Source organism: Hippocampus comes, unplaced genomic scaffold (assembly GCF_001891065.2).
Source record: "Hippocampus comes isolate QL1 unplaced genomic scaffold, H_comes_QL1_v1.1 scaffold156, whole genome shotgun sequence".
NCBI classification, from domain to species: Eukaryota; Metazoa; Chordata; class Actinopteri; order Syngnathiformes; family Syngnathidae; genus Hippocampus; species Hippocampus comes.
The window spans coordinates 6,361,048-6,383,896 of NW_017805744.1; the positions used below are offsets into that span (position 1 = coordinate 6,361,048).

Consider the following 22,849-nt stretch of genomic DNA (forward strand, 5'->3'; position numbering starts at 1 on the left):
TAAGGCTTGACACAAATGTAAAGACTGCACGTCGTTTCCTTGATAGTCGATCAGATAAAAAGAGTGCAATCAAAATCACAGGCAGTATTTGAACACATCAAAACAAAAACTTCTGTTCACTGCACACCACTGCGAAAGCTCTCCAAGAGAATATATACTTGTAGTGTAGGTTACACAGCACAAAGCACAAAACAAACTAGTAGTGAAACACTACATTAAACACTGCACAAAAGAGTACAATTAAAGGACAGAATAAAGGGGGAGTGGGGGGCGACTTTAGACACAAGCGCAGAACATGAGCACAAGTTAGCTAATCATCCACACAGGAACAAAGGGAAGAACAGTACGGGGGCGCTACAAAATCAAATGCAACCTGAAACCAAAGACTTTCCGAAGCAACCCTCGAGCTAACATATAGCCTATGTGCATAACTTTTCTGAACGCTTACGAACACAGTAACGTTTGCAATTACTCTTATGTTTTCCCATTCTATTGTTACTCTCACTTATGCTGAAACAAAATGCTGTGTTGTTTTGACTCAGTTTCATTTCGTCAAATGGTTGCTTGAAAAAAAGCGTCTGAATCAAAGGAGCAAAAATTTTTTTACGGAGAGTAGTAGTCTACTTATAACATGTATCTGGATCCAGATGCTTTAATTCCAGGCAACCACTTGAAATTAAATTGAGTAATATCAACGCACCATTTTTTTTTCTGTGTACTGTAGACCACAGCTTTTAGTTATTGCAACAGTATGTTGGTTCTAGAAATACGGCAATTAGTAGTCAAAGCCATTTTGCATAGTAATAAGGAGCAGTCGGGACTATCTCACCTCCAATTTTTGTGTTCAAAAATACAGCAAATGTGATATAACGAACCCATTTGTCTTTTCCAAGGAATCCTCCACAAGGGAAATGGAGAAAATGTCTTCCTCTCCCAGCAGCCCGCTGTGATCGCCACAGTTATGGGGAACGGGTTCTATCGGAGCGTCCCCTGCGGGCCAAGCTGCAGTGGCGCAGCCCGTGATCTGATGCTGTACGCCCCTGTGGCACTGTGCAGTGGTCCTGACGGTTCTCTATATGTTGGGGACTTCAACTTCATCCGCAGGGTGCATCCAGATGGCTACACCAGGACCATTTTGGAACTTAAGTAAGTTGGAAGGAGAATTTAAGCATGGGATTGAACATAATTGTATTACAAGTAATGTATTAATATATAGAACGTGTATGTTATGAACACATATAGTGTGTATGTGTGTTAGCATGGCTTTAGTTCTCATTAGCGTCTGTGTTTGACTGACTTGATTCCAGTTTGTCTTCATTTCCAACTTGACACACCCTAATCTACTTCTTTGGGCAGAGAATCTTTTCTGTGAAATGATGTTTTTGTGGTGGATTATGACAATATCGTACTGCGCCGGAGGCGCAACAATCTTGATTGCTCTATTTTCTCAAGCATTATATCTCAATGGAATTTCACTCTCATTTGTCCCGTAAAGCGTTCTTCTTATGTAACTTAACTCATATTCGCTGGTATTATTGCATCTCTTACCAATACTTCTGCTTCAGAGTTTCATTGTGAGTATATATAATATTTCATTTTCCTATGGGAAGAAACAGAAAACAGCTTCCTGTTTGGATTAATATTTAATATGAAACAATGCAGACATTTAAATCAATCCTAATCATACTTTATGGGGATAAAACTCACTTACTGTAGCTTGTGAATATTTTTCAGTTTTCGCTAGAATTGTGAGTTACATATGTGCCTTGTTTTCTGTTTGTTTTTTTTTATGCTCCATCGTCGCTTATTAACAGGAACCGGGATACCAGACACAGGTGAGAAGGGACAATGAACACCATTTTTTATGTGACACGCACATTACAAACACTAAGAAGTGATGTGTTATTCAAAGAGCTCTGATTTAACAGCGACTTAGTTCTGTTGGTTGGCTGCCAATTGAAATGGACTCCCTTTGATAAACACACCATCATAAACACACCATCCTCAATATGTACAATCAGTTTGTCTACAATATAGTATAGCTACTAAATCTGTATGTTAAAATTGCAAATGGGCAGTTAGCCCAATTTGAGTTTATACTTATTTTCTTTCTGATCCTGGTTCAAAAAAAGCCTGCGGCCTCCTTGCCTCCTTTGGCCATTCAGTCTTTGCCGGCTCTGAACCTTGATAGTGTGAGCCATTTACACCATGTCCACAGAAAATCAGACATGACACACAGTGTGTGTGTATGTTTGACCCCAACCTTTCAGTAGGAGCACCTCTTGCAATTCTTAGTGAATATCAAGCTGAACATGGCTTTGTGACAGTGAGGGTTTTAACATATCTGCTGTATGCCAAAGGATAACTTGTTAATACAGTAAAGTATATGTGCCATAACCAGCCAGCTACATGGAAAGGTTGAATCACTGTACTGATCCAGGACTGTTGTTATCTAATAACGCAAACATATGTATTGGAAAATGGACAAAAAGTGCAAAGCTATTTCAACCTGAGAAGTAAATATTTGCGTGAGTAAGGCAAAACTGTGAAAATATGCATTCTATTTATGAATGATCAACCCTGAAACCATATATGGTATCTACTGTATATACCAGACCGTCAGTTGTCGGCAAATGTCGGACCCCCGCCCCCCCAATAAATAAATAAAAACTTTGTAAACCCTAATGCATGGAGCGTATTCTTCTGGAGACACTTAAGATACTCTATCCTTACCCTGGGGGGGTTCTCCTTTACTTCCTGCTTCCATGGCTGTTTTTTACTGTTTGGAGCATATTTTGTTTTTTGTTTTTTATGCTATACGATTGTTCTCCCAAGTCAAATACATTAATTATTCATTCATATTCCGCTCTCAAATCTTCCCTCTCCACATTTTTCCCCTGCAAAGTGGCAAAGTGTCAATCAGCAAGCAGGGTTTTTTAAAGCAAGGTGTCCTCAGAGGGGAGAGAATAGGGGATGTACTCAGTGTAAAACCATTGTCAGTTGGTTGTCTTCGAAAGGAACACACAAGGGGAAGGCATCCGCTACGATAGTCTGAGAGACCCCGACAGTCGAGATGACTGAGTCAGTCAGCTTAGATAGCTGTTCTGTTTTTTTAGTTTGTCTGTTTTACTACATTTTAATGCAGCAAGAGAGGCAGAGGATATAGCTGTTCAAGCTTATCCCTTAAACTGGATACATGCCTTTGGAGATGAACATCTAATTTAATAAAACAGACAATCGTGTGATTTGTAATCATCTCAGTGTACGGGCAATGCTTGCTGAAAATTTAAGAGGCCCAACAAATATTTTATGCTGCACAGAGCAGTGACACACTTTGTAACTCGGTGAAAAACTCTCCTTGGATCAAGTTTAAATTATGTATGTGCAACTCAATGCAGAGTTCTGCAAACAGTTTTACGCTTTATGGACTCAAATGACTGACAGCCCCTGGACGATGGTGCATTCTTTTTTTTCTGGAAGAGCTGAGGATATTCAAATTAATATCGAGATAGGCTTCTCTCCTTTGAGCATTTTGATTAGATCAGGGCTAAGTGTTTTTTGTGGGGGTTGGTGTTTTTTGTGGGGGTTTTTTTTGTTTTGTTTTTTTTTAAATACCAAAATGTACATGTGAAATGAATCCAGTGATAGGGCTGAGTCAAGAACCAGACCAATTTGTCCATTGAGGAATATGACAGCTACAGACAAATATATTTTGGATTCGTTTTTGTTTTTTGTTTTTTTAATGTCAAAAGATAGATAGATTTATCGATTCTTTTTTTTACATATTTTTGAGCCTAATCCCCCTTCCAGCCAAAGTCACCACATCCTATTATTGTGACCTGTTATACAATGGTGCCGGTGTGTTTCGAGTGATGTTGGTAAATACATTTTTCAAAAGGGCCCCATAAAAAACTGGAACACTTGCAGAGGGCTAAGCCATTAGGCCAACCTCAACTTTGTTTACATTATTTTTAATGTTTTTTTTTTTAATGCATCTGTCTTGTCTCAGGAGATTGCTACATTTTAGTTATAATTACAAACTTCAAAATTTAAATAAAGATATAAGCAGTCATTAAAATTGCATCTTTACACTTTAAAAATTCAAAGTAATAATTTTTTGGACTGGTAACTAATATTAATAGTCCCAAATATATAGTTAAGTGGAAAGTATAATGTAATTGACAGAAATGTATTGTATACTGATACAGTGATGACTTGTAATATTAGGTGAAATTTTCCCGGCCCTCTTCCCTCCACTATGCAGGAAATTAGAATGTTGCTTCCATTAGAGACATTGTCATTTTTGCTTGTCTTTCACTCGTTTCCAGAGTGGTCAGAAAAGGCGCTAAGCATCGCAAAAACGTCATTAAGATAACACTAGAAGAAAATCTTGCTCGCTATCTCGCTTGTACTACCATCCAAATGTGCAATTGCTACATTTTAGTTATAATTACAAACTTCAAAATTTAAATAAAGATATAAGCAGTCATTAAAATTGCATCTTTACACTTTAAAAATTCAAAGTAATAATTTTTTGGACTGGTAACTAATATTAATAGTCCCAAATATATAGTTAAGTGGAAAGTATAATGTAATTGACAGAAATGTATTGTATACTGATACAGTGATGACTTGTAATATTAGGTGAAATTTTCCCGGCCCTCTTCCCTCCACTATGCAGGAAATTAGAATGTTGCTTCCATTAGAGACATTGTCATTTTTGCTTGTCTTTCACTCGTTTCCAGAGTGGTCAGAAAAGGCGCTAAGCATCGCAAAAACGTCATTAAGATAACACTAGAAGAAAATCTTGCTCGCTATCTCGCTTGTACTACCATCCAAATGTGCACACATAAAATAAATTACAACTTTCAAAATAAAAGCACAGCATATTTTACGTTTTGCTTTGACGTCATGGTGACTCTGACGGTAGGTCAGGGACTCTTGCCCTAGCCCGTACTTTGCCCAGAGGCGGTTTAGGGTGTTGTTTTTTTTTTTCCTCTGCAACATTCACTGAGCAATTTTAACTCGAAACATACCAACTGCCAATTAGGAATCGACCTGAATCTTGCTCTGATAGCCAACTTCATAAATCGAGGAGATTCTGGTTGAGTTGAGAGTTGAAGTCACATTAAAACCTTTCAAACTGTGTCCAATCAGAACTGAAATCTCTGGTTCTTTTGGCCCGATATTCTTCACTGGCTTGCCTGAAGGCAGGCGCAAGTAGAGTGAGTACCTCGTGGTGATTTAACACGCGGGTCATTCTCACCGCTCTGCTCAAGTGCCCCGTCCGACCGGCCCACCCACGCACAGTGCAGACGTTCACCTAGGAGGAATGCATGCATACTGCTCTGCCGAATAGATGACTCCCACCCAGTTACTCTTGCTCGCAGGCTGTGGGGGACGGGGGCGGGACAGCTGCTGAGTTTGCACAGCTCTTCGATCATCCGCTATGTATGTTTTGACCGAATCATTGCAAGGTGGACCTGATTAACATGACTTAAAGCGATATAAGCAACAACACATTTAAAATTAGATGAATAATTTTTGAACGCTCAACATTTTTTGTTGAAATGTAAAAATTAGGGAAATGAATTCAACTAAGTAAGTAAGACATTGTGCTGACATTTTAAATGTTACAGGCCTTAGCATTTTCAGATATCATTTCCTACTTCAAAATCCACTCATAAATTAACATTTACTCAGGCCATGAGTAATTGTGGGCTTGAATATACTCCGTAAAAGTGTTCTAACTGTTCCAACTTTGCTCTCCATTGACCTGTCCTCAATAGCACCAGCCCGGCCCATAAATACTACTTAGCCATGGACCCAATGGGAGAAGTTCTTTATGTGTCGGACACCAGCAGTCGCAGAGTGTACAGGGTGAGGAACCTTGGTCAGCCGAAAGATCCGTCACGCAACCTGGAGGTGGTTGCTGGGACCGGGGAGCAGTGTTTGCCCTTTGACCAGAGCCACTGTGGAGAGGGCAGGAAGGCCACCGAAGCGGCACTCAATAACCCTCGAGGTAAGACCTTGTCACTGACAATGTTCTCACTAATTGACTGGGACCACCCATTGTTGCCAAGGTTTTTCTTGTTGCACTGTTATGGACACATATTCGTCGGAGTCAAGGTTAAAGGTGATCAATGCAACGGCGCAATCTGTTTTTGCCATTTAAACCTTTTCCTGAGAAACACCGGGAAGCCACTGCAAAACCCACGAGTCCACACAATTCAACAATAGTATATTAAGTTTGAGAAAGTCCATTTTCAGAGCTTGCGCGACTGTGAAAACAATGTCCGCGGTTGTATGAGTTCAGTGCGGAAGAGCTATATTGCCCGTCAAGAGTCATGATCTCTATCCATCTAAGCTTCCATTTTCGATATGGCTCATCCTATTGACGGATGCGGAGAGTTGAAATCAATCCGGGATGAATTTGGCGAAAGGCAGACATCACTCTTGAACGTTCATCACTTCATCACAGGACACAAACAGGAGAGAGAGAGACAACCATTCACAACTGAGCAGTGGTTATTCTTTTACATATGCACCAACAATGTCACAAGTGCAAATTGCTTGCCACGTGCACATGCAGAACGAAGATCCCGAGTTGTTTCACATATGGCAGAGCAATGTTTTGTTTCCCGATGGCACTGTTTAAAGTAAGGTCGAACCGCATTGCTGTGCATTTTCAAGAACTGATGGCAAAGACTTGATGGAGATGATGACTGTACCAATCAAGATCACATCTATTTCATAAATTGTAATGTGGGTCATAATCAGCGATGTTTGGGTGTACTGTAATTCTCTCACTCTGAACATCAAACGAGTATTAATGTAATGGCTGGTTATGTTTTGACGGCGGCACACCATCGTTTACAGTCGTGATTATCTTCATTGCTTGTTCAATGGCACTTTGAATGTCTGCTCTCATGCGTATAGTATAATGCATTAGTGGTTTAAAGATCGCACTGTGTGCTGCCAAAAGCATCAATTTGCATCCCCGGCAGTCTGGCCTGTTGACTCAAGCTAAAAGTGGATGAGACATTCGTCTTGGGGCGCTCATAATTCACATAACATCAATAGTAAGACTTACTATTGACGTTTTTCTGAATGATGTGCACAATTTTTATTATAAGGAGCCTTACTCTCCGTAGAGGACTAAAGACCTTTGATTGATGGGTCACTGCTATTCTGGGGAGGGAAAAAAAGGATAGCAAGAATATTTCATGTCATGGGAGTCAGGAATTAGACAATCAATAACTGGATTTGTCACAGCTATGCTTTTTTTTTGGACTGAAAATTACTTGAAGGTTTCTTCTTGACACAAATTTTGAACATAAATAGCTTTTCTGAATTCCATTTGTCATCGGTGACATATCTTGCTGTATGCATAAGGTACAGTATATTGAAAGGATGTGATGTGGGACCGGGCATCGGCTTGGGCCCTTTCATACCATATCAGCGTTGCTGTAATCACCAGTACCTCGCGTGGAAAAGGCATACAGATATCAAGCATTATTATTTTGGAATGGCTAACTGTGCAATTTTTGAAAAAGCAAAAGATAAGCACTGAGGGTCCATGGAGGAGCCGAAGGAGCAACACTTCAGAAGGACTTTTGGCTTTGGGATTGGAGGATCACGATTTGAATAAAAATTGCAACAGTACCAGAGTGATGTTAATCTGTTTCTTTACGACTGTCGAGAAGACGTGTCAAGTTTTTATGATTTGACCTTTACACCCTGACCAGTGTCTGGTACGGTGCTGACTTTTGCAGACTCAATTAAAAAAAAAAAAAAAAACAAAACTCAACAGATAACGATATAATCGCACATATTATATAGTTTAGCTTGCTCTCTTACAATAAATGACAAGTTCAAAACGACAAATATAGATGACATAAATATTTAATAATCAAATGAAAATATATTCATTTGGATAGGGATGATGCCTCTATCCATTTGGATCAAAATTCTAATCTTTTAATAAAGTCTGTGCCTCTCAACGGCAATTATTCCCAGTCTTTTGCAGAAATGCATGTTAATAGTTTTGCCAAAATTAGAGAAGCCTGACATTTCAATTCATGATTTAATGTAATTCCGGCTTAATGGCACTTTCCGTACTGGGGGAGGAGGGGCATCAGCAGATGTGTGCCCCTTTCCTGAGGAACATATTATGCACCTTACCATGTGCATTTTAATGCAGATTCATGTCCTCCAACTGAGACTAAATATGCATATATACATATATGAATTCATTAATTAGATCATGGAAAGACAGTGCAGGTAATAAAAGTGTTTAAAAAAACTTGGTTGACATTTAGGGTTCACAAAAGTCATTGCCCTAATGCAGGGGTCCCCAATCGCCGGTCCGCGGACCGGTACCGGTCCGCCGGGCATTTGGTACCGGGCCGCACAGAAAGAACTTGCCTTAATTCCGTTTTATTTATTTCGGAATACAAAAGATGTTTTATTTTGAAAAACTACCGGATTCTCTATTACATCCGTCTGTGTCAGGCTTGACACACGTCAAGCCACGCTTCTCCATCACGTGACCGATTACTTCAAAACAAAACGCAGAAGCTCGCAAAATGAGTAAAAAAAAAACTGCTGGAGATCGCAAATCACGGCGGCCTTAAAAGTACGTTCGAGACAACTGGATTAAAGTTATGGCTGAATACTCTGAGATCGCCACAATAGCACTGTTGCTATTTCCGACATCCTACCTGTGTGAGGCGGGGGGTTTCTGCAGCAACGGCGACGAAAACAAAATTACGAAGTAGACTGGACATAAACCACACACTTGAGGTGTCATTGTCTCCTATTACCCCGAGATGGGACCGTCTGGTTGCAGAAAAACAAGCTCGGTGCTGTGGTAAGTCGTCATTTTCATGCACTTTGAATTTGCGTTATCGTATTTTGAAGGCATTAAACCTTGCCATAGCGATCGGAGTGTTGCGGCCAGATTAGACGCTCCTTGTGTTTATTATTATATTTCGAAAACGCCACAGTTTTCATGCAGCTCATACCATATTATTTTGTTGTATTATTTCCGCCACACCTTAAATGCCGGTCCCTGAAAATATTGTCTGACATAAACCGGTCCGTGGGGCAAAAAAGGTTGGGGACCCCTGCCCTAATGTATAATCTGGCCATATTGTGAAGCATAACCCAACCTCAGGTGGACTCATGTGCAAATTCAGCAATTTGTGACTGGAAAAAAATGGAATAATAATAATACGAATGCATATTTAATTTTATTAGAACTGTAATGATTAATCAATTAATCGACAACCAATAAAATTAGTGAATCATCAAAATAAAAAATGATGATCGATCAACGGTTTGCGATTTTAGCATCTCAACAGTAAATATCAGATTTTTGTGGTCCTCCTTTTATCCGATTCATCAATGAATCATCAAATGCAAGAATGCAAAGGCCACTTTAACATTCTTGAACTTGAATTTATTAAACACGCTAAAATCCGTTAAGCAAGAAATGTTTTTAGTTATTTTAAAAAACGGTTTCATATCAGCTTTCTGTTAAAGATGACAAAGGAAATTGCTTCTGATATCTTAAGATTTCAAGTTGGCTTTACGGCCCGATATCCCACTAGACTAAGAACCACCCCTGAACAGTGGCCAAATCCCATCCCCACATTCAGAACCCAAATTAGAGCCACCTGCAGTAAGCTGACCGTTTTCCAAAGAATTACTTGATCATGATGAATGTGACATCGAACTTGACACAGTATGTGGAATTTCTGCTTCTAAAACTGAATTATCTTTCTTAACCAGGATTTGTGAAGAGAAATTGTAAACTTGTTTTAGTCGTATCTACATTTGTATCTTTGCACATATAAAAAAAGTTGTACAGAATGTGTAGCACATTATTAAAAGTAGTTATTCTGGCCTCCCTGAGTACACTATAGTCCAGATTGGCAGAAAGCGAACAGTCCCTCAAAAAGAGTCCTAAGTTGCTGTATTCAAGCTGTTTATTCCACTCGAAGGTAAAAATAAACAGACAAAACAAAGAGAATTGCACTTCTTACACATTCAAACATGAATCGTAGTACTTTGTTTTCTTTATTTCTTCAACGTAGCTAGCTCAAGGCTAATGCACAATGGAAAACATCATTGATTCGTTCACGAAGATTAGCACGCTACCTGCGCCACTCAAATCCCTCAAACAATGGGCACTCATCGACAAACGCTGCAGAAAAGCGCACAGAGAAGCATCCAAATGATACTCAGAGGCACACAGTAAACTCTTCGTCCACTGCCAAAAGTTATATCGACGAATTTCGATCGGGGTTGGGTTGGGATCGACAGCGCTGATTTCATGCAATGGAGCAAAGTGAGCTTCAGTTCACAAGGAGATTTTTGTTTTTTTTTTGTAATTCAACACTTCAAGTTAAAATGAATTTGTTAACACTTGAGTGGAAGCAATGTCCTGTTGGTTTAAAGAAAAAAAAGAAACTGTAGATTCACCATTATCAAAAGCCTACTACTTTAGCTCATGATTTATTTTCTTGGTTCAGGCTACCCGATCGAATAAGATTACTTTAATTAGTGCCACAATAGGAACATTTGCAAATGTGCAAATAATGTGCATATATTTGAGAAAATAAGACCATAGTGTTACGCTTGATGAGACAGAATGACTTCAGTGACTGCTCTACTTCCATGTATAGTCTACTTTTGCTTGCTCATTTTGCCCCAGGCTCGAAGAACTTTTGCCGGCCAGGATTGACAAGTGCAGAAAACGCGCTCATAATAAGGTCATTATCCAGCAAGAATCAGACAAGAGGAGGGCCCAAACAGAACTACCGCAGGTCCGTGGGGTCTGTAATTTTTCAGAAAGTATATGCCGCCAAGAAGAAATAATCACCGTCACCCTCAGTCGCACCCACAGAGTCTGCCACCTTTTGGCTTCCCATTGGGCACACAAGAGACTGAGGCACGGACGGCCATGTCAGCCATCATCCCACAAGGTCTTCAATGTCAGCCACTCTCAGCTTCTGCATGCCAAGCAGAGTGAGGCAGACAAACAATCTATATATTTCACAATAAACAAAGTGCCCTGTGCTTCAAATGTTGCAGAATTGTAAAATATGGTTTGAATTTTACTTTGAGTTGTAGATCAAGACGTGGAGATGAAAGATGGGAGCCGAGCCCTCCTATCATTTGACATCTGATGCGAAGCCTATTATGCTCATTATATGTGCTTGCTGCAGAACATTCTGTTTTTATTCTTTTATTAAGCGATAGAAAATTGCCTCCCAAGACTCCTCCTGTTCCTTCACGGTCAGGTATTTCATACTCTTTGACTCGTTGCACTTCACGGAGTCTTGTGTGGCCATTGCACTCTGACTAACCCGCTTAGAAAGGCTCTGGAGGTTTCTGCCCGAAGCCTCCTGGTACCCAGCCATCCATTTGACATGGCCCTTGCTCATGCTCCTCCTCTTTCCTTCAGCCTCTAACCAATGGTAATGTGTTAGACTTCACAGAGAAATATCTGTCTGTTTCATTTTCTTTTTTTTAGGTTTTTCAAGATGGCTCTCTGTGATTCTCTGGCATTGATCTTGTCGTGTATCCTCTAGTGTGCTTTTCTCCACATGAACGCCTCCCGCTCTTTTTTCCGCTCTTTCAAAGCTTTTCCATGTGCCATCAATGGATCATCCATGTGTTGACAGTAGGATTGCTGTGGCACGTGTGACAACATTGCAAACAGTTGTTACAGTAATCCATAATTTTGATTTGGCCAATAAACTGCAGCCCGATTGAGCACACCGATGCCGTGCAAGCTTATAGCATCAAATGTTACAGATTAGATGTCCTTCAAACACTCACTGATGAATACGAGATCTGCAGCATTGTTTCGAGCTGGCTCCACGTGTGCCTCCGCTGTCAATTAGCCCGGCAAATAAAAGGCCTCGCTCCATTTACGATGGATTCCATGTCTGACATGAAAGAGACATATTCCCTCAAGATGCAACAATCTTGGCCCACATCTTTGGACTCTTTCAGTTCACAACACGAGAGGGTGATTAATTTTTACACAGTAAGAGCTGTGTGCATTTAAAATTAAACTCAACCGTGTTTAATATGTAGACCAGTGATTCCTACCCAGTGTACACATTAGTGTGCCGTGAGAGATATTTAAATTATCCAGCTTCGCTCGTTTCGGATTGCTTTTATTGCTAATAATGTATTTTTATTTAAGTATTAGAAAATCTCGCAAATAATACGTTCCCATGTACTATGTGCAATTCATTCAAAGCATTTTTAAAAACAATTAATTGTTCTTGTACGTTATGCTCGTTTAGTAGTTTTTAATAAGCTATTTTGATTTCTATACTTTATTTTCCCGTCTCAGACTCTTTTGTTTGTAATTGCTTTTAAATGATGTACTTAATTACATTAAAAGCCATGAATTATCTGATGTTTGAAATATACTCTCGAAATAAAACTGTTAAGGGCTCCGAATTAAAATTTGAGAGTGCAACTGCAATTATCATTTACTTGTGCCAGTAGAACCGGTATAAGTTTGGTGTGTGTGTGTGTGAATTATAAATTACAATTAAACAATCACTTGTTCAAACTTTTTTTGGGGGGGTACTTCAAAAATATTTTTAAAATTAATACTTAGCTGTACACACACACACACACACATACATTATACATTTGTATACAATATACATTTGTGGACAGAATTTTGGGGTGCAAAATGTTACACATTAATTATGGGATTTTACAGCACAGTAAATGCCAACAATGAAAAGCTCTTTCACTAGATGACAGAAGGTACTTAAATAACCCATTAATTTACGTTTTGTGACATTTTCGTTTGTTGGTGTGCCATATTTTTTTTTGTTCTTTTTTTCTTTGTAAAATATCTGTCTTGACTCAATACAGATTGAGAAACACCGATGGAGACTATAAATAAAAAAATAATTTGGGCACATATGTTCACAATTTTTTTATAGTATTATAAATATTTTATAGCATCACTTTTACTATATGTTCACAACTTGTTGGGAAAGGTCATTTTCTATTCCAGCAAGGTCAATGAAGGCGTGGCAAGTGCCTTGACTGCAACCCAAGAGCCTGGCTGTGTGTGCGCGTGCAAACACACTCACACACACACACACACACACACACACACACACACACACACACACACACACACACACACACACACGCGCGCACGCGTGTGCGTGTGTGTGTGGTAGCGCGACTGCAGTGTCGGTCACCCCCATTGACCCACAGGAGGCAGACTAATGCCCTTATCAGAGGCTGACATGCTGCCACCTCATTCTCCCTCTTGCACATTGACTCCTTTCTCCTCTGTTGCTGTCTTTTCGTCTTCATTGTCTCAATCTTGCTTCTCTTTAAAGAGTCAAACAGGCACGCTGGGCCTCATCGCTCCCAGATCTGCAGCTGCTAGGCTCACTACCAGAGTAAAGATACTGCATCCGAACTGAAACTATTAGCAAATGTTTTTTCTGCATGTTCACAAGAAAGGGAGTTTAACACAACAAAAAGGAAGTAAAATAAGTCCAGGAAGTGGTAAATGCTTCAGATTGCACGGGTTTTGTCAGCCACCAGCTTCAGACCATAGCAGCCAGGCTTCATGGTGTTCAGCACCTACCTTGTCTGGGCTTGAGATACAGTAGACTGTAAGCAGCTTATCTGAATGAATAACCTCACAGGTTGAATAATCTCCATCAGGATCAAGCATTTGACGCTTCATGCAAGTGTGTGCATCGCTATCAAACGGCAGGGCGGCGGTACACAGCAGCGCATGTGTGTGGTTGGGGGTATTCAGGAAGGTTCCCCCATGCAAGTGCAACACAAATCATTTCAGCCTTCCATTTTCCAAATCTGCCCCCTCTCAAAATGTATTTGCGGGTTACTGCGGAGAAGCTACAACATCCCCTATGGCTATGTTGACTCGATAGCAGCTGCTCGCTATTATCATGTGCTAATGCTTATACCATTCTCATTCGACTGCAGGCTCTCAAAGGGTTTAGTGCGGTGATTGTCTCATATGGCAGGGAAAGATAGAGGGAGCGGGTGAGTGGATACGATTGATAGAGTGAAAGGGAAGAAAAAGGGAGATTAAATGCAATCAAGAATCAATATAATGAGAAGTCTATGATGAATGAAAGGAGAGAGAGAGAGAGAGAGAGAGAGAGAGAGAGAGAGAGAGAGAGAGAGAGAGAGGGGTCATTGGTTTATAGTGGAAGAGTGCAGCATGCGGCAGGCCAACATCTCATCTGCATATTAAACTGGCCCTGCGGCAGCCTTCATTGGGTCAACTATCATTGTTGCTCCTTGCAAAACAAGTGCATCTGATCAACCTAACCCTTTTTTTTAGCTCTGAGATTTTTTGGGGGTGTCAGCTTTTGCGCAATTTTGAACAACCTCCTCTTGTATTTCATTTCACAATGACCGAGCTTTTGCCATTGCCCCCAGACATTCTTGCATTAATGATGCATTCATGAATTAATCACACAGTTAAGGAATACAGCTGCATACCTTTGATAATAATGACACCATTAGATCAGGCTAGTTATATATCACAGGTTTTGGAGGGTGGCGGGGGGGGGGGTTGTTGTGTTGTGCTACAGACATGCATTGCTTAGCAGTCACAACGTGTTTCTTACAAAATGTATGTCAGGAATAAGAAGAATTTGCCAGTGGCAAAAACAGAAGCATAAGCAAACAATGTCCAGCCAAGCCCATTGCACACAGATACATCGAGGATCTGTCAAGCCAGTGTGCAGTTTTTACTTGACAGGAAAAATAATTGAAAGGACATGGTTCATATTGTGTTTGGATATTTACTGATGATTTTTTTTTTCTCAGCCAGAAAGCATGCAATGGCTGATGCGAGCATTCCTGACAGAAGTGGCGGAATATTAAAGTGATCCACTCAGTCCCCACCTAAAAAAAACACACATACAGGATACTCCTTTTAAGTGTAGTGCATTGTGATCCCAGAGCAGTAAAGTTTCCGTAAATAATCCATGCACTCTCACTTTAGAGCACATGTTCTCAATGGGAATTCCCACATGACCTTGAGCATTGGTCGTGAAGTTAGTGGTGTTTTATTTCGACTTCACGGTCACTGTTGGGGCCACTCAGAGACTCAGGGCAGGCTGGATGTAGCCTCCCGGGCCGTACTTTATCCAGGTCTGTGCTAGACACTCACTAGTTACTTTCATAGATGCACCTGCACAATTAAATGATCAATCAATCAGTAATGAATAATTTAAAAAAAAATCTTATCAAAGTATACACTGCTTTGCTAACTGAGGGTTAAAATAATGTCAAGCTAACACTTTAAAATCTTTGCATTAACGAGCTGCATACAAAGCAAGAGCTACTTTTCAGCTCGAGCAAGGCAGTGAGAGATTACAAAAGCACACAGTGTGTCTAATGAAGCCCATTGTCAATAAGGGATGGCTGTAAGCCAGCGGCTGAGTCAGTTGCATCAGAGGTGTTACGTTTGTGCCACTCCGTGTGTTTCCACTTGTGACTGACAGTCTCCAGCTTTTTAGTCCCCGGACTCGACTCCACTCCCTCCCGTGGTAGGACTGAGTTAGTTAGGGGAGTCTTGTTAAAGAGATGTCAGTCTGACAATGTCAGCATGATCATGGGGAATGCGACACGTGTGTCCCTTTACCTATTTGAAATGGCCAGTGCTGGCAGCTGGCCTGTCAACTTCCACTGGGAGCCTGGCAAGCTGACAGGAGGAGGGGAGCTTTGCTAATGTGGCGGGAAATAAATTACATTTTCTCGAGGTGGGTGCCCAACAGAGCCACACATGCTCGCACACAAAGCCACGCTAACGCACACACTGATACGTACACACACAGTAGACAGGTGATGCTGTGATCAAGACGATAGTGAGCTGGCGCCCGTGCGGGTCGAAAGCTATCTTGATTCCTTAAACACACTGACAGAACGATGAATAAGTAGCTTGATGGTGGAAGACAAGGTTGACTTGGGAGTCCAATTTCACCTGCATTAGTTGGGGGAGGAGGGTGGTAGATGTAACTTTGTATTGAGGTCAAATGTGGTGACAGGAATGGGTCGAGAGAGACAGTGGATGTTACTTGGGTGCCATGATCGCTCGTAGACGCTATATATGCTTTGTCCAAAGGAGCACCTTCACTGTCAAAATGTAGACGCAAAGTCTTAAGTGGTTGTAAATAAAGCCTTTATATTTGCCGCTGAATCTCACAAGAATCAAATACAATTCAAAAAAGAAACAAATAACATTCTTTGCATAAAGAGCTGCCATTTTTAATCCTACCATTTTTGTTATGAAAACATTTGTTTGCCCCAATTTGATGATATCCTCTCCTCTACCACTGCAGAGCATCTCTTGTTGTGATGTTGTGTTTGGTGAAGAGCCTCTTTTGTGAGCCCTCCCTGTGTTTGTTTGATGTTCCAAACAGTGTGAAATAATCTGCAGACACTGCACTGATCCAACCTCCTCAGCTTTTCATGGAGCATTCGAGAGTCCAAAGCATTTCAATTGCTTTTATAATTGAGTTTGTCTGCTGCCTTTGTGATTGCTGAATCTCTTTTTTTTTTATTATGAAAGAAGAGAATTACTGCCAAGGCCTATGTTTCACACACCCGAAAATGTTTGTGGGTGCAAAATATTGCATGCAATTCTTTCAAAACCCTCCCCCATTTGTGGTGTCACCGTACATATGTCTGTGGTAACTACTCATTTGAAAATAACATCTTTTAATGATAATTACAGGCTAACACAATGACAAACTTATCGTCGGTGATAATTAGAAAAAGCGACAGTGTTTGATTCAGACTGAATTACAAATTCAGCGTCTGTTCTAAGTAGCTTTGATGAATAGTTAATGAGACTTAGCATGAATTATGATTGCTCTCGAAAGACCCACCAAAGATAAACAGCCACCCGTGTGGTGAACTTCTATTGATTGGTGAAATAATTTTGACAGGTAAAATTCTGTGGCTTGGCAACAAGACTTGCTTTGCTTGTCCTGTGGTTCATAAGTGTTCTTGACGCTGTACAATGAATCACACTTTTACACACATGCACACAGATGAGTACAGTGCAAGGCTGCATCGTACATGTTTGTTTCACACCTTAAAGTGATGTGTGAAAGTATCTGCACTCATTTTGCAACAGCGCAGCTTTATGCACATAAGATAAGCCCATGAGATCGATCCACTGCACGCTCTCATGGAACTGCTGTGACTAAGGATGGGCAAAATAAACCAGAAATTAATATATAAAATCCAGCCGTATTTATGTAATGATCACACAAGAATATAACTATCAACTGTGTCTGTAATCATTGCATTTTGCAACAAAGGCAAAATGGAGGCGCTGTGAATGTCGACTACCTGTAGGCCATCCAGTAGGTGCTATTAAAATATTTTTAAAGATGATGATTATAATCCATCCAACTGATTTCTACAATGATTCATGAGTGAAATATCATGACGTCCACCACGCACATTGGCAGAGCGCCAAATTTGTTTGCCTGAGCCTCGATCAAATACATCAAAATCGCGTTACACCACCTGCTTGGCAAAATAGACCTCCTTTTACCCAGTCTAACATTTTGTCTACTTTTTGTAACTGCATTTGCAGATGCGCTGGGGGTCGAGGCAGAAATGTCCATTGAACCCGCAGCGCGTCTACCAAATTCACAAATACCCTGAACCCAGCCCCGGCACGAAAGTGACGATGCACCCATTTCTATGCTGAGCGCATGCGTGCCAGTCTACTAGAATGCGGCCCAACATCTGCTATGGACATAACAAATAATCAGAACAAGATGCAGGTTTGGGAAGCGCAGACAAACTATTATTTGGACAAAATGAGAGGGTGCAGGTGGTGCTGTCCATCTGTCAACATTCACTTGTCAATCACACTTTGTACAAAGGCATCGTGGCTCATAATCAACATCATTTAGATGCTGTAATAATATTTCAATCCATGTAATTAACACGTACTGAGAATGGGAAAATGGGCAGGCGGGCGGAATGACAAACTATTGCAGTGGCAGCACGGCACTGTGAAATTATCGTGCACCTGCTGTTTCACAATGTTGTGAAATATTGCAATTGCAAAAAAAAAAATAATTAAATATCACTTGCAAATATGGGCCATTTAGTTGTTCTATTAGTTGCAATTTTCTCTTCTGTTACCGCTGGGTCAAATCTGTGGTAGTTGTATCAAGATCAAGACGACCTTAGAAACTACATTTTTAGGGATGGACAGTGGCAGATGAATATTTAGGCCGAAGGGGGCCACACTCAGTGCCAACTTCTAGAAGCTGGTGTTCCTCAAGACGAATATGTCTCTGTTGAGGTACCCCAGCTACAAGGGGTTGTTTGGGGATAAGATTTTTGTGTGTGTGCGTAAAGTGGTCTAAACTGTTTTTGATGACTAAAATTGGACATTGATTTATTAGCTCTGACTAGCACATTGATTCATTGAAGTTGTATCTGAAGGTGCGCATTGCTGGTTAAACAATAAAAGGATTTAATGTGGCATTGAATACAATTGATGCCAATCCCAGGTACAAACACAACAAAAGCTTCATTGGTAGATACATCTTTTATTGGTTATTAATGTTTTTGTAGCGCTCGAGTGTGCATGTAAGCCAGATGTGTGACATTTCATGTACAAATGTGATTCTCCTTCATTTAGATCGATCTCCTTTGTCTTAATGCTGCAGACAAGTCATTGTTTTGGTATGTGATAGCCTGACAAAGGATTTGTAAGATTGCTCTTGCGGTGTGTTTTTGTATCTAAAGGCACAAAGAGCTCAAAATAGAAAGGAAACATCGCCGGTGACATTGTTAACCCTGCTGCACTTAGTATTCACCTCACACACACACCACATCTTGATTTTACTATATGCTGTTGCAGGCTGTGAGCTATTACTGCATTGTAAAATATATAATACGAAACATATTTTATAATTACTGTCGCCATTCTCCCTTCATTTAATTTCTCACCATCCAAACTTCCATTCTGTTTGCCCAGTAATCTCCTGTGGCTCACTCTCTGCAAATAGCTGTAATCAACACTGATGCCTTACTAAAGCCCCTCTCAGTGGCATTCGTCAGATTAGCTTGTATTGACGTGCCGCAGGGGGCGTTATCGCGAGTAGTCTTTGGACAAGGACTTTTGGAAAAAAAAAAAAAGAAATGTTTTGATTGAGAACGACTGGCTCGTCTTGCTTAATTGAAGCTATTTCTCATCACGTCCTTTTGTCCCACCGTCATGTCTGCCTCTTCCCTTCCTCTGGAAGCTTCCTCTCTCTCGCGCTTTGGCTGCATTTCCCCCACCTCAATCTGAGCTGTTTTACCGAGGTCAGTTCAACTCACCGTGATCGGCTTTTCTTTGATGATAGAATCCACTTCAACATTTTTGCCAAATTTTCCACCTCCTCCTTGAGTTGATGTCTACTATATCTCAATTATTTCTGCTGCCAGCCTCTAAACATCAGAATAATTTCTGCCAGGTCTACTGCGGGAGACGTGGCAAATCTTTTGATGTTTTGTGATAATCCATTGGCTGTGCGAAGGGGATGGAAATCCCTTTTACATAGCTTTATCTTTATCTAGAAGGAAATACAGCCTTTACGGACTAATCTGTGGCAGTTTTAACAACCAGCATCTCAGACCATCCATCCATTTTCCGATCCGCTTTATCCTCACAAGGGTCGTGGGGCGTCTTCGGGCAGTAGGCGAGGGACACCCTGAACTGGTTGCCAGCCAATCGCAGGGCACACACAGACGAACAACCATCCATGCTCACACTCACACCTAAGGACAATTTAGAGTGTTCAATCAGCCTGCATGTTTTTGGAATGTGGGAGGAAACAATTCAATTCCAGCTCCGGAGAAAACTCACGCAGGCATGGGAAGAACATGCAAACTCCACACAGGGAGGCCGGAGCTGGAATTGAACCTGGTACCTCTGCATTGTGAGGTTGACACGCTAACCGGGCCACCCAAATTCACACAAGCTAGTCAGGAGTCGAACCTGGGGTGAGACGCGTTATCCATTGTGCTACGAACTACACGCATCTCGGACCAATTAGCTTAAATACATTTTACAGACACAGAAATAATCGTCAAATATTGTCATTAATTAGTGTCCAAGTGTAGCAGAAGATGCACACAAAGACATGAGAAGGAATTTATTTTGTCCCATGCACGCAAGAAAGAGTAATATGCAGGGACACGGGAGGGAGTGAGATCCTGAGTCACAATCCCGGCTTCCTTGTCCTGTCCTTGTGCAGGATTTATGAGCTCTGACAGTTTAAAGAAGACGTGTTATATGTGGAATGTGGCCAAAGTGAACGGAAACATTGGAATGGATGGATCTGTGCATTGCTCCATATACAGCAAGGAGAATGTGCAGACATGTAGATGTGAGCAAGCTTATGCTACGCACTCGGTTGAGACCTTTCTTTCCCATAATGCCAGGTGAAAAGAAGAAATGGCACAGTCAGTGAGAATGAAAGAAGGAGAAGAAAAAGTAGAGCCTTGACATTAATGACTGGTCAGAGGCCACTGATTTGATCCACTTGTGAAATACAGAAAAACAAAAGACAAAAGTAGGTTTCGAAGATGTGTGTATGGAAGCATATTGGGTCAGTGTGGTTTGGTGGGTTGAGGCTATTAAAGTGCGGGGTGCTGGTATGAGGCTCTGTGGCTGGTTTAATCAGTCTGTGTCAGACAGAAGATGAAGGGGCCAGGAGGAAGAGCTCCTTCAGTTCACCTCCTGGCCTCTGGAGGAAACACACTGACCCTGGCCCTGTGTGCCCACGTCCCCTCTCCACCTGCACAATTTACGACCCGCTGGGTCAGTACACAGTTGCAGTGCTTGAGAGCACGTGTGAATGTGTTGTCACGGCCATGCACCGTTTTCATCGTGAGCATGCACACCTTGAACGGGATCTTTACAACGCTGTTGTGGAGTGCAAAAAGGAGGATAAATGTGAATCCCGCTTGATCATATTTGACAAGGTTTGAATTGGAAGGAGCATTTTCTTTTAAAAGTGTTGTAATCATAGGACAACACGACAGAATTGTTATGGAGGCATGGCCCAGGAAGGTTACCCAATTACAGAAAATGAAGATTTGGAAAATGATATTTATTGACACAAATGAACAAAAACATTTTACAAAGAACACAAGGAGGAGATACACATGCACAGGTAACGCCAGTGAACATGCTGAGCAAGACTGTACAAAAGCTGAGACACTAAATGCTTTATGATTCAGCTGTATTTTGCCTGGCGACTGAATCCTGAATCCTTTTAAAAGCCTTGGTCAAGGGAACTGACTGGAAATTATCGGTGTAATGATTACTTGACAACTGATTGATTTTCAAATGAATTGATAATTATTGGTTATAGTCCATTCATTGACTCTGCTCTATTTCCAAATATTTGAAAAACAGATTTTCGTTTTATTCTCAAATTTTCGTTGTCTTCCAACACAGTAAATTTTGTAGAGTATGTTTTACTCTAATTGAGGAAAGTCATTGTATAAAAACAATGTATCCAAACACTTTTTTTTTTTTTTTTTTTGCCTATAACATGTCACGGACCAAACCAGTAAGCCAATCTTAATTAATGCATTTGTGGTTTTGCATTTACTGTCCTGAAACAGTTCCTGTTTTTTAATATAGGGATGGAAATTCAAACTCTTTTTTAAAATACGATTCATAGACGTATTGACAAAATAATTGCCAGATTAATTGATGACTAAAGTGATGGCTAATTGCAGTCCTGCTGGAAATAGACCTTATACCTGCGAGCCAATAACGCTCAAACCACTGTTACAACCCGATGTGGAGATCTCATAATTAAAACTGTTTTGATTCATGGATGTTAAGAGCAACGGCTTGTCTAAATCTAAATACATTTTCTGCAGTGATGGGCCATGGAAGATGAGTAGATGAATCGATGATTCAGGATTTTTTTTTGTCATCATTTTATTAAGATATGATGCAAGGAATAGATAGAAGATATGTCTTTTCAAATACGGTCTCACTGTTCGATTTGTTCCTTCATACAGGAGCAGCAGACTTGGTGCAGCGCCTGAAGCATGCTCTTTACATTCTTTCACTCTTTTGCGCGCCTAATTATGTGATTGATTAAAACTTTGTTCAATCTAAAAATGTAATATCTCTGTGAAGTCCTTTGAGGCATGAGCTTGATAAAGGGATGCGGATCAACACTTGCCATAACTTAATGATAAACCATAAACCAAATGTGTTTTTAAGTGGCTTAGCAGCGGTCAGCGTACATTGCAGACGGTGCCAAGGAACTCTGAAATATGGCTGATTGTTGCCGATGTAGAGTGAAAGCAATCACGGTGAAGGCGCGGAATGAGAGCTGAGGGGTGAGGCGTGGAATATTGCTGAGGAGTTGAGTCAAGGGGCCCATTTTGTGTATGAAGATGAGGTGGGAGGAGGTGGGGGTCTTGTGGGGAGGTCGCTCCTCATCCATTACAGATGAGTCGTCGTGCCATGACCTTTAGTACCTCGACTTACCTCGCTCTCACTTCCTACTGCAGTGTTTGACTGCAAGAGTTCAAGTGCACTGTGGTCATAGTAAAAGCACACGTATATGCGCGGCACCCCACACACCACACACGCGCGCGCGCATTAGTTTTTATTGGTGTTGTGTAAAAAACACGTGTGCAAACTTCGTGGGTGAACATTTGTAATGTAAATTTGCAGGCATCAAATGTCAAAAGTTCACTGAAGCACCCTGCTTGCATCTAATGCGACAAATAAGCTCTTCCTGCAGTT

The 22,849-nt window shown here is 40.8% G+C and overlaps 1 protein-coding gene across 1 annotated transcript in view; it reads left to right on the plus strand.

Moving 5' to 3' along the window:
- tenm1 (teneurin transmembrane protein 1) overlaps positions 1 to 22,849 on the plus strand; it is a 192,126-nt gene that overhangs the window by 134,945 nt on the left and 34,332 nt on the right. The window contains exons 20-22 of the mRNA XM_019883899.1: positions 894 to 1,146; positions 1,815 to 1,835; positions 5,790 to 6,022. Coding sequence (XP_019739458.1) covers positions 894 to 1,146; positions 1,815 to 1,835; positions 5,790 to 6,022 — 507 coding nt within the window. The remainder of the gene's footprint in view (positions 1 to 893; positions 1,147 to 1,814; positions 1,836 to 5,789; positions 6,023 to 22,849) is intronic.